This window comes from Micromys minutus (assembly GCF_963924665.1).
Source record: "Micromys minutus genome assembly, chromosome: 27".
Classification (NCBI taxonomy): Eukaryota; Metazoa; Chordata; class Mammalia; order Rodentia; family Muridae; genus Micromys; species Micromys minutus.
In genome coordinates this window covers 40,860,166-40,880,548 of record NC_137962.1, presented here as the reverse complement: position 1 = coordinate 40,880,548, position 20,383 = coordinate 40,860,166, and the positions used below count along the sequence as shown (strand labels likewise).

The window sequence follows — 20,383 nt, the reverse complement described above, 5'->3', positions numbered from 1 at the left end:
CTTCATTTTTGATAATCGGTTTAGAAAGAAGGCAGCAGACTGCACTTCTCCAGCCAAGCCTGCGGAGCCCCAGTGAATCAGCTTTCCCAGGGTCACAGATTCTTCTGCCATTCTCAGAAGGAAGTCACTCCCTCTCCCCTTTCTGGCAGTCTACAAGAATCTCTTCCTACCTCTGCAGTCTCTCTCCCTCCCTCTTCTCAGAACCAAGACAAAGAGGTAGACAAATCCCCACAGGCTCTTTCCTGAGCTACAGCTGCACACTACAGGAAACTGGGATCGGCTATGGAGCCGAGGGAGGGGGAGAAAAGGGCACGATGTAGTACACATGCTCAAAGGACCGACACTTCAGCTGATAACAATAAATCTGCCTTTTAAAGAAGACAACCCTCATTAAACTTGGCTTGCTACCTCCAACCCCAACCTTTCTGTGAACCCGAGACGGAAATGTGTGGAGGACAAACAAGTCTTACCTGAGTTACCATTTTCTTTTTCTCCATAAACCAGAAGAAGCACAAGATAGCCAGCTGAAAGACGCCGTAGCGGGGCACACCTCTGTGGCTCTCTGCCACGCCGTCCCCAGCTAGCTGGCGAAGGGCAGGCGATGGGCCTCCCTTTAACCGGTTTCCTGCCTTTCTCTTTCTAGTGTTTCTTCCTTTCTTTTCTCTTCCTCTCTGGCAGTCTCTCCCCCTCCTTCTTTCTCCAGCTCCCTCCCATATCTCAGGCAGATGGCTGAAGGAAGCCCCACCCCTGAATGCCTAAGGTAATTAATCAGAGTAGAGCCCCACCTCTTCCTCCTCCCCCTACCCCTCCCAGCAGGCTGACAGCTCCCAACTCCAGAAGCAGGCCTGCTGGAGAATGGCAGTTTGGCCTGTGCTTTACTGTGCGCAAGCGTGTGTGAGTGTGTGAGTGTGAGAGTGTGTGTGTGTGTGTGCGTTCGAGTGCACACACAGGGCAGGAGGGGGGAGACTGAGGAGGGGTAGGTGCCATGTGCTAGCATATTATAAGGCTGTGATAGTGCTATTAATTATATTGCTCTAGAAGCACCACAACTTATTACAGTAATACAGATTTACGAGATTATGGCCATGAATATCTGATAAAAAGGAAGAAATGAAAATTAAGGTTTTCCCCACTGATGGACACTTATAGATAAGAGTGGGTCTAATAGAAGGTATGGAACGAAAAGCTGCTCAGTGACAGGAAGGTTTTCAAGGACAGCAACACACAGAATGGTGCTAGAAGCCAGAGGCAATGTAATGAGGGCATAGGACTGGGAGAGAAGGCAGGTCAGTTATGTGCCTATTTTTTTCTCCTCTAAAAACCCTAGAGATTCTGAAAAAGGTGTCACCATAAATCTGCCTGCTTGAGAGACACAAGGTGTGCACATCTGGTTGCTGAAGTGCCTCACTTTAGAAAGCTTAGGTTAGTGGGAACTGTTTTTCCTGCTTTCAGTATGTTTCAGCCTACAGTAAAAAAGAACACCTTTCTTATATATCCACCCTGGCTCTAAACCCACCGGCACCTGCGTCACTGCTGCAAACAGTAACAGTTACCACAGAGCTCAAGATACAGTAGCTCAGGAGAATGTTTACTCAACACAAACGCTTCTTTTAAGTCCTCACAGTATAAAGCTCACAGTGGTGAACTAGGCTGGGCTGCTGGTCCCATTCTATTCTGTACTAGTGACCTCAGGGGGAAAATACTTGAATTTTGAACACAATTTCATCATCTCTATAGAAAGACTCAGAATATTTGATAAATTTAGGCCTTTTGCCAATTATCTCATAAGATTTTAAAATGTTTTCTGACAAGATCCTATCCTAAAGATTACATATATTAGCTCTATATTTGTTGAAAGGTAGAAAAGACCAACTGCAGAGTTAGCTATTTTAAAAATAAATACTCCATATACTAAGTCAGTAATCCCAGTAATAGAGTTTCCTCCTGTCTCCATCAGGACTGCCTGGCCCGATGCGGAACCAGGCTTTTAATATGTACCATGCAATATTGTTGGTTAGCACTTTGCTAACGCAACACCACCATGTTCTCAGTTACCAATTATTTTAATAATTCCAAAAAGAATGCACAGATTACAAAACGAAATCTGGAGACCACAGTCAGGTCTGTGTAATAGGGCAGAAGCTGTCCCTGTGTTTTAGAGCCATGAATAAACATGTGCAAAAGAATACTCTTGGGCTAGAGAAGTGGCTCAGTGGCTAAGAGTTTGCACTGCATTTGCAGAGGAGCTGAGTTCAGGTCCCAACACCTATTCTGGGCAGCACTGGATGGTCTGAGACCGTCTTATCCATTCTACTGGCACCCACATACATGTAGCATACATTTTCACAGACACACGTGCACTAACACATGCCACACCTTTTTTTTTAAAGGGTGGGATTTTCAAGAACAACATTAAGCAAACAAAAATTGGAGAGGAGCAGAAGACCAGAAAATTAACGCCTTTATGAACATGCCAAAGTCTGAACATCCAGACATCAAAAATTTTAAAAGGCAAAGTAAGAAAGAAGGAGTAGGAAAAGCCTCATATTTATGAAAATGTGTTTTCAGCTTTGATAATATAAAATAAACCTGCAGGTCCCTATACAGCAGGGATTTTTAAATCAAGCAAAAAACTGCAAGCATCAGAAAAACTACTTGGATGCTTGTATGTCATTTCAGTCCCCTCCTGTAAAGAAAAGGGGACTTTCTTTTTAAAATAAAAAGGGAAATGAGGCTCCCATACAAAAAAGTGTTGGATAACTGATAAAAGTTTCTGAAGGTCCAGAAACTTAAAACTGCATTTTTATACACAGGATCAATATTTTATAGTGCAAATAATAGGCTTAAAAATTCATTACCAGGAGGGACAATAAAAGCTAAAGATAAAATATGCAGAAATGATTTTATAAAGTCTCTGAATAACAGGATCATGTGAGCATGTGGTAGTCTAAAGTATGTCCCTGACTTTAAAGGCTGCTATAGAGGACAAGAGGTAGAAGAGTAATTCAACAGCACCAGTCTGGCCCAGCAAAACAACCGAAGTCCCTGGTGGCTGAATGTACCAAGGAAAGTTCACTTGACTGTTTTCGTGTCTCTCCTGGAATGGAAGGACAAATGGGGTTGGAGGGATGGGGAGGTGGGCATCTGAGCAGAGTACAATAGATGGTTAAAGAAGAGCATGTCTACCCTGGTGGAATAACCTCTGGCTCTCAGCAGTCTGCCTGGACATGGGAGGTACTCAAGAAGGATTTGCTGACTAGACAAAGGACAGGGTACTTTGTGTTTCACTTTCTCAGTGGTTTCCTTGGCATTTCAGTCTTCAGAACTCTGGCTTCCTTTCTTCTCTGTTCTCAATGGAAATTCATCTCAGTGAGTCAATTAAGATCTCCAGGTGATGACCACATTCGATGGACATGCCATGGCTTTTCTGACATTTCGGTGGCATTTGGATTCTTGACTTTGGGAAACTCACCCTTAGCTTGAAATGGTGCTTCATCTACTGCCACTGTGCCAGCCTCAGCCACATAGGAGTCTGGGTACTGTTGTTGCTGGTCCTCAGACTACAGCTGTCGTTGGCAGCACTCCAGGCAGTGAGGCTCCTTCAGCTGTTTACCCACCTCAAAGGGGGCTAGGGGAGAACAATATTCTAGTCTTTCCTAATTTTTCTTTTACCTTGTGTTCATTTCCCCCCCCCCCCTCTGTGCCCTCTGAATGCTGTTACTGCATAAGGTACCATCCTCAATCTCTTTTTAGTTCAACTAGGAATTTATTCACCCAAAGTGCATAGCTCCTCACAGCAGCACCCCAGTGAAAATAGTTTTTTTTCTGTGCAGAGAGGAGTCAGGTATTTCCTGTCTCAGTTACTGGCTCTCACTCCACTGCTTCAGTTAACTCGGAGGCCCTATTCCTCACTCTGTCCCAAACAATCAGTTCTGCTTTAAAACTGGCACACAGTTTTTTAAAGTCCAAAACTGGGATGAGATGTTGCAACATGTAAAAGTACTCATCAGCAAGCCTGACCTATGTTCAATGAGAGATAACCTCCACAAGTAGACTCTGACCTCTACATGTGTTCTGTGGCACACATGTGCATACCCTTCAACACACACACACACAAAACAAACCAATTTTTAAATCAAAAACTGAACCATCAATTCACAGAGCAGCAGAGTGCCTGCTGTATTTATGCCAAGCATCCATCTGACCCTGAGGGGTATGAATGAGCATATATATAAAAGTGAGCGCAATGGACAAGGCAGAGGAGAGCTTTCCTGTGAGGACTGCACTCTAGCACACCTGTCTGATTGGGGAAGGGTAGATTTCACAGCAGGCAGGCAATACAGCTGCTGCTTCTGAAGAACTTCTGCGATGGCTTCTGAGCAGGCTCACTACATCCTCAGGACTGTGGTGAGACACTGATCTTCTTTGGAGAGATGATGGAAACTCAGCTAGGTGACACTGAGCATCTTGCTGATAGGCAGGGAAGCTGAGGAATCAGGGTCAAAATCCAACCCACAGGTGGCTCCTCCTTATCCCAGGCTGCATCAAGTGAGAGTAAATCCTCTGTATTTTCCACCTGCCCACCCCACGCTCACAGACTGCTTGGTAGCTAGTCCTCTGCTGGCATCCCTGGTCTATCCTCCAAGCATCTCACTGTTACCAGTAATTTTTCTAAACATGTCTCATCCTGCCACTTTTCTACAGGAGGAAAAGTACTCTCTGGTTTTGTGAAAATTAGTGCTAATTGTACACAGTTATGAGCTTCCACGTGTGCACCTTACAGCTAAAAATCTCTATATTTGATTTACATTTCTTGATGGCTGAGAATATTGCACCTTTTTTTTTTTTTTTTTTGGTGTATTTGTTAGCCATTTGTACTTCTTTTAACAACTGTCTTTTTCACCATGTTGTTGCTGAGAACTGAACTCAGGACCTCTGGAAGAAGAGTCAGTGTTCTTAACCACTGAGCCATCTCTCCAGCCCCTAGAATGCTTTCATAGTACTTCAGTAACTACCAAGATACTTCCGTTCTACTTGCACAGTATGCCTAAATAGTGGGTAGTGACAGATTAAGTTACTGAGTTCAACAAGCACATCACCAGCACCACAGTTCATCCAAGCATTGATAAGAACTGGGATGTGATATAAAGCAGTTTCTATCCTCAGACTGCTCAGGGTGTAATTGGGATCATGCAGACTGATGTCCATGAGATAGATGATGCCAAGATAAAGTCTGCACTCAGGAATGAGTTGGCTAACTGGGATCCAGACAGCAGATAGGGCTGGGAAAGTTGTCAGGGTAAGGACATCTTGGAGAATAGAAGGCTACTTCAAGGCTCCACGAAGAGAAACCCAGGTGAACTAGCTGCAGTCACTCCATGTGGCAGGCAAGGCGTGGAGAGCACTGGAGGGACGGGGAGCTGGGACTCTTACAGGTCTGCTACAGCAAACAAGTGGAGCCTTCAGTCCCACTTAAAGAGTGGAGATTTTTCCAGGGAAACAACCTCATTCACATTATTCTTGTAAGGAAGGAAAATAAGGAGGCACTAATAAAACCAACCAACAAAAATATTAGATGCCAGAGAAGGAAACTGAAGGAGATACTATAAGATGAAAGGACACCCCATCTTGATGAATCTGAAGGTTTCATCAAGTGAAATGGTATTACCCAAAGTAGCCAATGAAATTACCTCAGAATTTAGTGACATTCTTCACAGGGGGAGAAATCCTAAAATACATATGGGAGCACAAAGATCCTTGGATAGCCAAAGCAAATCTTATCAAAGAATAATACTAGAGGGCTGGAGGGATAGCTCAGTGGTTAAGAGCACTGAGTGCTCTTCCAGAGGTTCTGAGTTCAATTCCCAGCAACAACATGGTGGTTCACAACCATCTGTAATGAGATCTGATGCCCTCTTCTGGTGTGTCTGAAGACAGCGACAGTGTACTCGTATGCATAAAATAAAAAAAATAAATAAATCTTTTTTTAAAAAGAAAGCATTCTAAGAACAAATTTAGCAATATTTTCAATCTATAAGTTTATTTCAGTATCTTTCAGAACACTGAACTGAAGAGACATGCAAAAAGATAAGATGAGATAAAGATATTTTAAACCTTTATTAGAGTACCTGAGATTGTAGACAGAATACCTGCTAACTAAAACTCACCTCACATACTTTTGCTCTTTATAATTTTGTGGTTGTGACTCAACTTCCCTACCTTCCACCCATATACCATTTATGCAATAAAGGCGGATCCAGAGTCCCTGACTAAAAGCGGGCTCGCTCATACTTTCCCAGGCTGCCTTTAACACCTAAGTGAAGAACAACATTAAAGAGAGAGTACTTCCTCCAGCAATGAAATCCCGGCAGTACAAAGTCTTCACAGCACACCCCTGCAATAACTCTCAGTGCCAATTTACTCCTAATACTGGATACTTTCCAGCAGCATCTCAAGATATGACTTCAATATCCTCCTTTGCTCTAACTCTCCTTTCAATATTAGTGACGTAGATGAGATTTAATTCTGTAATCAGGGTGCAATACAGACAGACTATTTCAGAACAAAAGGATGAGAGTAGAATCTGAAAACAGTTTTAAACCTTGTAAGTTTATTTACATACAAAAATCCTTACACTTAGTTCTTGTACCTTCAGATCCAACCTTTAGAAAGACACATTAAAACATGTACTAACACCCTGGTAAGGCCAGACAAATTAAAACATATTACTTCATTAACTATAATTTGGCATTAGGTAACTTATTTATACCATGTAATATTTCGACCTTAAACAACTTGAGTTATTTATATAACTGAAATGATATCTACTCTCTTAGAATTCTGAAAAATTTCTCAGATCAATACTAAAAGGGATGTAATGTAAACAAATGTATCGACTAAATTATCAAGAAAATACATGGTTAAACTAAAAATAAAAATGTACTTTTTCTAATACTAAAATATGCCCTGTATTTATTACTAAATTACTAGAGACTATGCTAGCTTGATTGTCACTGTTTCTCTTGTCTGGCAAAGTATTTGGCACATTGTAGTTGCTTCAAAAATATTTAATAGACTACTTCAGACTGAGAAATTAAAGAATGATCATGTGTGTGTCACTACTGGTCAGAATCGTCACTTCTTGGAGAACTCCAAAGAGGGCACTAATCCATTCTCTGGTCCTTTGCAAACGCAAGTGCATCTCAGTATCTATAGTATCATTTGTGTAGGTGTTTTACTCATCCATAAGCCAAACATCCCTGGGCTGCCCTTGGCTGTCCTAAACCCTCTATCAGTACATTTAGCTATCTCCAATGTTTTAATACCCTGCTTTCTCTTCCTCTAAAGGCCTCACTAGCAGTGGGTAGTAGTCTATAACAGTTGTTCACTAGGTACCAATTGTGACAATAAACAACACTCCTAATTTGCAACAATAGCTACATTTTATCCTCCAGTCAGAAGTAACAGGTGTTTAATATTAGACCCTTCACAAGAATTTCAGGGCCTGGCCTGGTCAATAAACACATGGAATTTGAGCTCTAGGCCAGCAAGTTTCATAGTGCAATCCCGTTTAAAAGAATAAAATAATTAAATAAACGAAGGACAAAGAATTATTTTAGGTAAATTTATTTTTTTACCTAACACACACACATATTTATTTTGTGGGTAAAAAACCTCATGTGTCTCTTAAACCTTTCTCTAGTAATCCTCTATCTTTTTAACCTACCTGTATTTTTAAACTGACCTGGTTCAGATTGGGTTCTGCATGAAGTAATAGAATAATAAATTTCAATTGCATGCTCTTAGGCAGGCATTATTTTATTAACATTAAGAGCAACCAAAGGTCAGGCACTTTATTACCTTCGGTTGAAAAGAACTCACTTTGTCTCATTATCTCAACATTTGAAATTCTAGAAATACTCAATTAAAAATAGATAAGAATCTTCTCATTAAAAAAATGCTATTCAGTCTTGTCCTTAAGCATGCTCATGTGTAATGCATTGGTACACAACTCTAGGCATTATGCAATGAGTTCTGAGTAAATAACACAAGTATTATGATCCAATAGAAACTTCTTTAAAAGCATTTCATAGTCACTGTAAGAAAGTATAAAAAACATCTATTGCTCATTTGCAAACACAATGAAAACTGTTCCATCAAATAAAATTAGTAAATAAGTTCATAAAATAGTTTTTAATCTTTCCTTGTAAAACTTCTTTCGATCTATTAATTTACTGGTGTGGCAGAATGGAGAGAGTGCCCTTAACTGTAACATCTCAGCCGAGCTCTTAATTTAAATGGAATAAAACACTAAACACAGCAAGGCCAGGAAAGTCTGGTTTAAAACACTAATCACTATATTCATCAATAATAAATCCAAGGGAATAAAAAGACTGAAAGCACATCAATTCATCTTATCACGGATGAATCAAAGTTTCACTGCCAACAATTTTATTCAATTGTGTCATAGTCTGAAGAGAACTTTTCCACCAAGTGATTTAATGCTTGTGGTTACTGCTAGCTGGTCACAGCTGGGACTTATCCAGACCCACCAGTATTTACTTGTAAGAAGATTGGCTTCTAGTCTAGTTTCATGACATGTCCAGCCTTAGGCTGTAAGAAATACCCCTGATGACAGTAGAGAAACAGTCCCCAGATAAAGTTCATAAATGCTGAAAACCTTGTCACGGCAAATGTGATGTGCCTTGTACTTCAGCTGAGAAATCAAAACCCATGGCAGGTTATGTACTGCCCATAAAACACCAAGACCAACATGTCAGGACATGGGTAAGAAGAGGCGGAACACAACCTCCACAGGGTTCCAGGACTGAGGCCCAGAGGCTTGAAAAAAAGCACGTTTACCTACAATGGGTTAAGATACTGGCCATCTCTTTTAACCCTGTGTATTTCTGCTCAACCAGCAACTTAGGTGTGCTAATTACTAGAAATGAGGTCAGAAAGGACAATAATTAAGGATTAAACATCTGTAATTCAGAACTCAAAGACTCAATAAAAATGAAGTTATTTAAGCATGGCTATATAGAATAGCTGCCCCAGCTGGAGCCAGAACCCAGGACTCTGCTCCATTCACTCCCATACTGCTGCCAACTAAAGGGCATTTGCACAATGCAATATGCTTTATAATGGCTTAACCTTTTCTGGTTCTGGATCTTAACAAGTTAACAATGAAAATGTCACTAATTCTACAACAGAATATTTGGAAATGGTAGGCTAAAACCAAATTAAAATAGCCTAGGCATGGCCTCAATTATGTATTACCTTTCTGAAAAATAGTTACATCTGGAGACTGCCACCTGTACCTCTCAGTTGCCTCCAGAGATCCTCAACTTTATTAGATCATGGTGACATGATAAATATTACTTTTATACTGCCCATCCCATCCAGCACATACATTCTCTGAAGCTCCAGAATTTCTAATACTTAAATGCTAACCACTTCTGTCTAGTTATTCAACACTACTAAAATCAAATCTCTTGCTACAGCAAATTAGGGGGAAAATTTTTTTAAAAATCCAGCCCAAATGCACCATGTCACAGGAGTGGAAACCTGTATCCTCTATCATAAAATTTTCACGTCAATCAAATATTGTTTGAAAAACGAATCATAACCCAGCTTACCTGGACAAGAGGATACTGATAATCCATACAATATACACCATACATAGCAGAGGGAGAGACTCCAGATCTGGACAGCACAAAAAGCAGCTCAAGTTTTTGTCTAGTCTGATGTGTTCTGTCCAAGGGAACTAGAAGCACCCTCAAAAAAAAAAAAAAAAATTCCTTGCCCCACTTTCCCCGTCTACACAGACAGGTGTGCTGGCTCAGCTGGCGAAGTCAGAGTTTAGTTCAGAGCAACAGGATTCATACAAAAGATGTCCAAAGAAAAGCAAAACATTCCAACTAAGTTAGCTGTACATACTAAAGACAGCACTAAGGGTTGGTTTTTAACTGACAACTCCACCAGAAAGACAAGAGGCAGAAGATGACAACCAGGGAAGAGACCTCGGGCTCCTTAAAGCAACAAACAAGGGCAGAAACACGAGGCATCCAGAGCCGAAGTAATGTAATGTCCCAGGCTGTGTGTCAAAGGGAATGCTCCCAACCTAGGACATTGGAGGCAAATGGGACTGTATTATTTTTCTAGTCCTCCCTTGGGCAGCAGTGCGCGTGCGTGTGCACGCAAACACACACACACACACACCCTTCCTTCTCACTGTCTCCGGTGGAGACAGGTGTTAGGATTAACAGCATAAAGCCCAGCCATAGAAAGAACTGGCAGAAAAAAAGTCACACTGATACATGCAGTAAAGGGTCCCTTTCATGACACTGTATGTTTCTGTATCATTTAACACACAGCTCCCTCCTGCTTTAACAGGAGGAGGACAGCTGGCAGGATCAGCTAGAAAAGAGGAAGGTGGCCCCAACTCTGAGCAACATGAGTACACTGGAGGCCTGCAAATATGTGGGGCGTGCTCTCAGCTGTTCCAGTCAAACTTGGAGGGATTAACTGTGGCTGCCTGTGAAGAGGTGGGGGTGGCGAGGTCAATACAGAGAAGCAGTTGCTTTTCTCCTTTTAGGAAGCGGCTTTCCCCACCCCACCATTGTTTGCACACACATGTGCATACATATTTCTGTAACCGATATTAAAAGCAGTAACAAACAGAGACAGGTGTGAGGTTAGATGACAGACCACAGCAAGCTGGAGTTGGCTTTCATCTACAATCAGAACTAAGTAGTCCTTAGAAAATAATACACAAGGTACAAAAGGTGAAAATAAACAGCTGTAAAGACACAGCAGGCAAAAACTATTCCTCTTTAAAAATCCTCCACTTGGGACAAACATTCAAAGATTCAAAATAACAATTCTATTTTGTTTCAGTGTGAGGCCTCCTCATCCACTGAGACAGAGCCAGTCCTGCTAGGACAAGCCTTCATGGGGTTAGTGAGGTAAGTGAGGGCCTGAGCTGGTATGGCCAGCTCCCAACCAAACCAGTGCAGCCTTTTCCTCCTACACCATCCAAGCTAAGGGCAAGGGTATTCAGGAGAAATTTTTCTTTAAGGTTCAAATTGGCATTGACATATCTAGAGATGATCTTCCAGGTACAGCATGTACCTAAAATCAATCAAACAAACTGCAAGGGCCATACAAAATAATACACTATCTCTAGCCTGCCAGCACTGCATTTCCATGAGGATCAAAAATAAACCAATTCAATATAATTAAAACAGTTGAGTGTGATGGAGTATGCTTATAAACCCCAGCTACTGAAAATCAGAGGCAAGATCAGAGTTGAAGGCCAGCATGGCATAAGACAGCGAGATCCCCCAATCACATCTACTCTATAGAAGGCACCATGGGGAGCACTAGAGAAACTAGGAGAAACAGCCTGGTTGCAAAGGACAGGTGAGGTCTGAGGTGAAACCAAACCAAACTAAAACAGGTAACAGAAGGGTGGAAATGGGTAGAAACACTCAGAGAGAATCTTAAGGAATCCTGACTTCTAGAAAGCAGGCAGCACAAGATGAAGCGGGGCCCCAGAGTCCTTATAAGAGCCCAAACACAGAAAGCATTTGCTACTTTTCTGCACCCCACATTCCTTAGTGATGTATGTCACTAAGAACATGCAAAGGCTGAAGAGAATGCGATTCAGAAATTGTGGCTGCACTCACCAGGAAGACTCTCTACTTCAAGGTGCTGGTCTGTGGCACTGGTGCTAGGTGGGTCAAAATCAAAAGTAGAAACCACACTTGCATTTAAATCTCACTAAAACATTCTGCCTTGAGCCCAGGTGGGAAGCACAGGACAGTCACTGGCACAATCAGTGGTCCGTCCTTGTCTTCTCCAGCTAAACTTCTTATACAACAAACAGTTCTTTTCCTCGTGTCAAGTAAGGATCATCTGCTGAGTATAATGGCACCTCCTATGTGATCCTGGGTATACCTGTATTAGATCTTTGCTTAAGGACAAGACCTATCCTTTTGTCTCGTACCATTCTCAAAATTACTGTTGTAAGTTGTTAGTATAAGTCATTGCTACAAGTGTCTGCCATCAAGGCTGAGCCATTCCCACCCCAGCTCCTTCCAGCCAAGACAAACTACAATTCCTTTCAAACCAAGAGCCCAGATAAACCCTTCCCTTGTTCACATGCTCTTCCAGGTCTTTTGATCACAGTGAGAAGAAAAGCATAAGACCTGCTTTAGCTCACCCATCCTTATCTTCTTCATTCAGCCAATCGCCATTCACAGCAACACATCAAGCACCCAGCATGGTGTAAGTATGAAGGCTCCCAAAGAGCTGACAGTGCAGGGGAGAGAAAGTAAGGGACACTGGATTACATGTGATGAAGGCCACATCTAGTTGAAGACAGCTAGGATAAAGTCAAATACATCAGCAACCCGCTGTTCTCTACTGTCACCCCCTCATTTTCCTGGGGGAGGAAGACTAGGAATAGTCCATAGACAACAATTAAACTTACCAAGTTTGGTAGATAAAACGGGAAGAGTGAGGGATTGAGAGTGGAGCAGCATTCTAAGTGAATAAACACACTGTGAGCAAAGCTGTCCCCAGTGCCCACAGAAGGGCAGATAAACAGCACAGAGCCAGAAGCTTGTACCACTATCTGCAGGAAAAGTTCTGTTGGTTCTAGCCTAAGATGGTGGAGCTTTCTATACCAAGAGAAAGACTAGAAATGATGCCTACCAGAACAGAACACAACGAAGGGTAGAAGCACGCCTCTGCATGACACACAGCATTAAAGAATGGGGGTAATAACAAAACCGGCATATGGGACACAACATCTTGTTCAGGAATGAAAGGCATGGCCAGTCAGCTGTAAGCCAAGTTGACAGTGATTTTCGGGGTGTTGACTCTCTAAATTGGTGTACTCTGAGAATCCCTAATTCAAGACTATGAAATTGAAAACCTTTGGTCATTGATACTGACTCAAAAAGTTTCTTTAGGGAAGAGAAGGTTTATTTGGCTCACAATTATAGATTAGAACCCATCACAGAGGTTGTGGGAAGTCAAGGCAGCAAACCCTGAAGCATCTAGTCACATCCACAATCAATAGCAGAAAGATAATAGATGTATGAATACTGTACTCAGCTCACTTCTTCCATTCTTACACAATCTAGGACCAACCCTAGGGAATGGAGCCACGTACAACAGGCAAGACTTCACAACTCAGTAACAATCAAGACAATCCCCACAGACATGTGCATAGGCAAATCTGTCGGACAATCCCTCACTGAAAATTTTATCCCACGCCAATCGTAGATTCTGTTAAGTTGACAATTTTAAAGTACTCTATCTCCAAACCCTCTTTGAGGCTGGTTTATCAAGAAATTTAGAAGAGTCTGAAGAAACAGGTTAGGGATTGGAGAGATGGCTCAGTGGTTAAGAGCACTGGCCATTCTTTCAGAGGTCCAGAGTATGATTTCCAGTTGATGTGTCTGTAACTCCAGTTCCAGAGGATTTGATGCCCTCTTCTGACCTCTGCAAGTACTGCATGCATATAATGCACAAACATTCACAGGCAAAGCACCCATACATATAAAAGTAAAATCAAAGAATATAAAGGAATAGATTAAAGAAAGTAACAGATTAGAGAAATTAACAACTATGCTTACTGTGCAACTCTTGGTAGGAAGCCAGAAGACAGGATGCCACAGAAATATGGCCAGGAAAGACTGTTTCCCTGTGGTTTCAGATGACACACCAACTCTCTGGAAACTGGACTAGAGATCACTCATGTTACTTTATCAAGAGAAACTACATTCTGTGTCCTGAGACACTGTGAAAGGCTTATTTAAAGGTTACCGACTAATCTGGTAGAATAAATTCCAAAGCAGCCCAATATGCAGAGTATTACATGAGTATTGCTAACTGCTTTTTAGCTGGTTTTAAACTAAAAATCAGAGGTAAAATGTAGAACACAAGGATTTTTAAAGCTTGTAGTTTGGCCAACAAAAGAGTCTGCATAAAGTTAAGGTCTCAAAAAGTATGTCTGCAGAAGAGATGGAAAATAAACCTGGCACCAGAGCAACAAGAAAGATGCCCCAGAGGCATCTCACAAATTGGCCAGATGTCACCTACCTCAAGAGTATAAACGTGTATGTATTTGAAAGACCGGCCTACTTGAGAAGAGAGAGTCATAGAGGTCCCCCGTTCACACAGGACCACTTAGGAAATGTTTCCCAAATTCAGACATCTAGGCATTTAGAAAACTCAGTTCTTTGGTTCTGGAATTCTACTACTCAAATTAGGAGGAGTTTTGCTGTCATATGTGTGATATTGGTTTTGCAGGTGTGTAGAAAGAGTTCTGGGATCATAAAGTCCTTTATCAAGGTTACAAAAGAGGATAGTAGGTAAAGCTATGAGAGAAGAGGAGTAGATATAATGGAGACCCAGAAGATAAAGATGACTAGGAATATGAAATCTTTCCCAAAGAAAAAGCACTTAGGGGCAGCTAGACCCAAGAGAGGACCCTTGAGGTAGCCATGCTGAAGGGACAGGGTTGCCTGCCTCTGATCTTGTATCACAAAAGCACATGCCTGAAATGCCAGACAGGGGCTACAGGATTTGATGTTCATCCTCTTGACAGAGTCTTGATTCTGTCTGACTTTTTCTTGTCACTGTCTTATCCCTCCCTTTTGGAATAGAATGGTACTATGCACCAGTGCCATTTGGAGGAAACAGACCAGTGAGTGGAGTGTATCCTTGTAACTGTATCTTATCCCTGCACCACACCTCCCTCCTATCCTCTACAAGATGGACTGCTTTGTTCATGTACTAGCTCTCTACCATAGCATTCTATCTATCACAGGCCAGAAGCAATGTAGCCAATGGCTGTGGACTAAAATCTCTGACACTGTAGACTAAAATAAGCCCTTCTTCCCTTCCAAGTTATTTTAACTATTCCAAATCCTTGACATTTTCATAGTAATTTTACAATAGCTTTGTCAATTTCTATAAAAAACTAGCTGGTATTCTGATTGAGATTATACCCAGTGTACAGACCAGTTTGAGTTGACTTCCTGTCCTAGAACAAAGAGTCTGTGCACAGCGTATTCTTCCACTGTCTTGAGCGATCCATGCTCTATACAGGGATTGTAATTAACTTCCCTGTAGACATTGTGATACTTAACATTTTTCTCAGACTGCCAGACTCTATAATACTCAGATCCCTACAAGAATGAGTATATTGGTATGGGGTGGGTATGAGGAAGAGAGATCCAGAAACACATTCAGAGGTGTAAAGACAACTCAGTGATAGAACAGTATTAGAATATCTGGAACTGGACATCAGCACAGCCACATGTGGTAACAACCAACTGATGTGCACACTTGTACCATACAGAAAATTAGATCACAGGCCTAAAACACAAAACATGAAACTATACACTCCAGGAGTAAAATTCCTTGAAATGGGCAAGATTTCAGAGCTATGACATAGCCTATGGGTGTTGGTAGGTGGTAGGGTGCATGCTTAGCATGGGCCAGGCCCGTGGGCTGAGCCCTAGCACCAAACAGACTAAAAGCAAGCCACAAGAGAACAAACCAACAAACCAGACTACATTAAAACTTTTCATCACCAATGGGCACTGTGGGTGGAAAACAAGCCACAAGTTAAAGTTACCATTTCTAAAGTATGTATTTGATAAAGGACGTTGTCTTAGTTTGGGTTTTACTGCTGTGAACAGACACCATAACCAAGACAACTTTTATAAAGGACAACATCTAATTGTAGCTGGCTTACAGATTCGAATTTCAGCCCATTATTATCAAGGCAGGCATGGTACAGGAAGAGCTGAGAGTTCTACATCTTGTCCTGAAGACAAATAGAAGACTGGCTTCCAGGCAGCTAGGCCACACCTATAATGACACACTTCCTCCAACAAGGCCACACCTCCCATTAGTGCCATTCCCTGGTCAAGCATATTCAAACCACTGCAGGCTTTAAACCAAAATACGTAAGAAAATTGTACAACTGACCTAGAGTCAGTACTTCTTAAAATATCACCATATGCCTTTCATATAACCTACCCAGTCTACTTGCTAGTATTAATATTTACCGAAGAGAAATAGCAACTTATATTCATATACACACCTGTACAAACCCTAAGGTACAAACAACCCAAACACCCACCAAGAGACAATGCTTAGCACATTGACTGCCACAGTCACGAATGAACACCACGACTCAGCAGCTAAAAAAAATGAATGAACTTTCAGTGTGCATGAGCTGAATCTTGAAATCATGGTACCAGGTACAAGAAGCCCAGTCATAGAGGGTTTTACTGTATGGTTAAATTTTTGTGAAATTCTAAAAGTGCAAACTGATCTGCAATGGTGGAAAGCAAATCCCTGGTTACTTGCTAATATGCTCCACAGGGAAGTCACTCAGGACTTGGAGAATCCTCTGTAATCTGTTAGTTATCTCAGGTGTGATTGTGACTTTGTCATGTATACATCACTGATTGTGCATTGATCACACCTCAGCACAACTATCAATATAAGACTTGATTCCTACCCTTCTCAGTGCTGAGGTTTTAAGTCAGTTATCTTGGCAAAGAGAAATGGGAAAGCATCAACCTGTCTTCTTGGAATGAAATAAAGGCCATGGTGGAAATTAGAATAAATGTCAGATGTAAGCAGAGGAGAACAGACAGGCTGCTCTGGAACTAATCACCAAGGTGGTGTCACTGCCAGACCCTTCCTCTGCACTTGCACGAGACATTTTCATTCTGTTGTACACACTTCCTGTTACTCCAATCCTGAGAAGAGGGGACAGTCTATCTTCCTTGAGTATCCCCCACACCCAGCAGAACTTCTGAATGGTCTAAAGCAGAGTGTGTGCTGGAGACTGGGGCTGTGAGGCCAGAGTAGATGGAGTCAAATATTAAGGCTCTCGGCCTTGCGTTTGGGAGGTGCTGTCTCTCTGCCTTGAATCTTCCTGGAAGAAGGTAACCAAAGACCCTCACACTTGCACAAACAAGCTCAGCACACAGTGATAATCCTCAGCATCGTCTCTGATCATTTAGGAAGGAGGGAATATTACCTACATGTGAGTTTAGAGAGGAAAACAATTTTTTATGCCTCTTATTTACCTTGTAGTATCAAATAAATGAGAAGCACCGATATAGAGTTAACCAAAAGAGGGACTGTAGGGTGTCAGAAGTGTGGCTGCCTCTTCCCAGACTGCATCCCTCACCGTGCATCCTACAGTGCAGACGCACAGTCAGACATCAGGGCAGTTCTCATTACCTGAGAGAGGGGCAGGGCTGACAGCAGCAGGGGAGCAGTGTGGGAACCCTTGGGTTGGCACCAGCCCCTTGCTCTATTCAGACCTGTAATCTCTTCTGACTTTGATTTAATGCAGCAATTACTGGTAATGTGGTTTGAAGGAGATAAATGCCCAGTGTAGCTGTCTGTCGCTTACTCTGCTCATGATGCAAGAACATTTTTAAATTAAAATTCCCTTTATGATAAAGGAGCTGCTCCACTGACTGTTTCTGTGAAGGCCTGATACAGAGCATACCCAAAGAGGATTAGAAACTAACACCCCCCATACAATTACCCTCCACCTAAAGTAGGTCCTTTAACCCTAGGTTTTTCCTCATTTATATAATTAGATTCTTCTTTCTACTTTTCAAGATAATGATGTCAGCATTAGAGAATCCACTAGATTCAGCTCTCTTTTTGATAAAGAAATTACCTTAATTTCCTTTTAAATAAATAAGCAGGGTAAACATTCATAGGCACATGCCTCAATGACACTGTAGGCAAGTAAGTGGCTCCAACTCTTAGGAGGAGCACAAGACAAAGGCCAGCTACCTAGTGAGATGCTGTCTTTAAAAGGGGGTGGGGAAACGACCCAATTCAGTGAAAAATAAATAAAAATAAATAAAGGCTCCCTCGCCCCTGCCCAGCCAGTTTGCTATGCATACTTTGTATATATGGAAATCTTAAGTCATAAGATTATTATAAGACATTCTTACCCTTAAGTCATGTAATATTCTACCTAAAACATCAAACCACCATCTTACAGCCATTCCAAAATTTTGCATTAGACATCCCTGCTGGAAACTGCATACCAGGGTGGCAAGAAGGCTCTGTGGGTGAGGCACCTGCCACCAAGCCTGCCCCAGGTAGACCCCCAGGATCCACAAGTGGAAACCATCTCCTGTACATTGTTCCTGACCTCCACACACTACTGTGGCAGCCTCCTCCCAGTTAAGAAACAAAACAAACAAACAACCCCTGCATAATGAGGACAAGCTAGTTACACACAAACACTGGTGCTCCTCTGTAGTAACTAGAGTGCTAGCATCCCAGAACTTGGGGGCCTGCACCATTTGCACACTCAGTAGTTCTGTGTCAATCATGACATTGCCAATTCAAGTATGAAAGTTCCCACCTCCCAAATAATAATAATCTGTGGCTGCTTATAATTTGTCATTTTGATCACTGGGGTGAAAAATAATATCCTTTGGAAAAGAAAAAAATGAAATAGAGAGTAGAACGAACATGCCATTCAGTTAGAGTCTGCAAAGTGAGTACAAAAGCCCCATGACTAAATGTGTATTTCTGCTTCCTAACATATTCAACATATTTCAGCATGAAGGTCAAAAGTCAAGAACTGGTTTTCTGTTCTACCACAGGAGAATGGAATGGTATCACACTTTTAATTAACTCAACTAGTATTTCTCACTAAGAGTCTCTAAATTTACACACACACACACACACTCACACTCACAGACACACACACACGTCCTTCAGCAGAATACCATATGCCTTCTCAGAAAATCCAGGATTAAGACTGGAGCCCCTCTCGAGAAATGTGACAAGACCTACTTTAGTCCTAGGTGTGTGAATAGAGAAATGACATCATGCTTACAATGGCAATGCTGCTGTGGAGACCTGTGAAGGGCGCTACAGCTCTTTATGAGAAAGCTCGAGCTCTCTTTCAGAGACAGAAAGGGGGGCATGGCTGTCTTAGAAAAATAGCTGTATACACACACACACACACACACACACACACACGCACACGCACATGCACACATGCACACATGTGCACACAGACACACCTGCATTTATATACACCCCCACACACCTAGGCATGTACTAGCCCTTTGGGAAAATAGCCTGGCCATAATTAATAAGATTAAAGAGGACTTAGGATAAATAAGATGAGAAAGTCTGATCCTTACAGGATTAAACCCCAAATCCTAGCATGAATCCAATGATTTCTAAGATCAACACCATGTAACAGGATTAAATCAATAGCTACTTTTGTTTTTACAATGGAAACAATCACAGCTGGCAAATTCAGGCCTACTGCATCTCCTCCTGCGTTAACTAGGAGAACTGAGGCTGGCCAGGGGCTTCTGCTGTGGCAAGGCCTGCTAATGAGCAGACTTCAGGGTCCAAAACCCCTTCTCCTTATTCCCAAAATCCAAAAGCCTAGAACAAGTTTCTTTTTCCGTTCTCCTCCTCCACCTTTGTGAGGTGATAGGGAAGAGATCCATTCAACAACAAATGTGGGCTGAACCAACTGGGACACTGTGTGACTATCTACAATAACAACTAACAAATGGCACCCTAGCAGGCATTGAAGCCGTTACTCTCTTAAAATGCAAGGATCTAGATAATAGCCCTGGGTTTTAAGTAAAGGCTATGGTTCTGTATTTGGTTTCTAAATGTACTCTTTTGATTGTTGTTTGGTTGTTTTTGTTGGTTGTTTTGAGATAGGCTCCCTCTATATAGACCAGGCTGTTTTTGAACTTACAGAGATCCATCTACTTACCTCTGCCTCTCAAGTACTGAGGACTGGCTCATTGTTTTTAAGAAGCAAGGTCTGTCCTGCTGGAGCTAACCCTAAACACTTAGTGGACTCAAAGGATTATGGTATTTCCAGGCCCCGATAGCTGAAGGAGCTGTGAGCCTCTGCAAGGACAGTGTTCTCTACCTTACAAATGGCAGCAATGGCTCATGCGATGGCATACCCATAACCAACAATGTTCTGAAAAATGGCTACCAATACGAGTCTGGTGGATATGTCCAGCTGAAACCAGGGCTTCACTGCTCTATACATGTCACAAGATGAAGAGCAGTAAAGGTTAAGAAAAACCACAAGTTTGGATGGGGACTAAGTTTTTGAAACTTGCTGCCAATCAAAAGCAAACAACAAAAGCTTTTGTAGAATATACCAGGGAAGGTGACATGACTGGTCTTCTGATGATGCATAGATAGATAAATAGGCATTTGCTGAATATGTGTTAGTATGATTCCTCAAAATTTTAGTTAAAAAGAAAATTAACACAGAAAGATTACTAAAAGATACTGTGTATTCTCTTTATTT

General features: G+C 41.8%; 1 protein-coding gene across 22 annotated transcripts in view; it reads right to left on the bottom strand.

Annotated features, from left to right (window-relative positions):
• RBFOX2 (RNA binding fox-1 homolog 2) overlaps nt 1-20,383 on the bottom strand; it is a 229,559-nt gene that overhangs the window by 72,649 nt on the left and 136,527 nt on the right. The window contains exon 1 of one of the 22 annotated variants that reach the window (XM_080939861.1): nt 9,639-9,788. The exons of 18 other annotated variants lie outside the window; for them this stretch is intronic. In XM_080939861.1, the coding sequence (XP_080795987.1) occupies nt 9,639-9,683 (45 nt within the window). In that variant the 5' untranslated portion in view covers nt 9,684-9,788. Of the gene's footprint in view, nt 1-470; nt 580-9,638; nt 9,789-20,383 lie in introns of those variants that run through there. 3 more of the 22 variants (XM_080939862.1, XM_080939865.1, XM_080939863.1) reach the window with 3 other exon arrangements.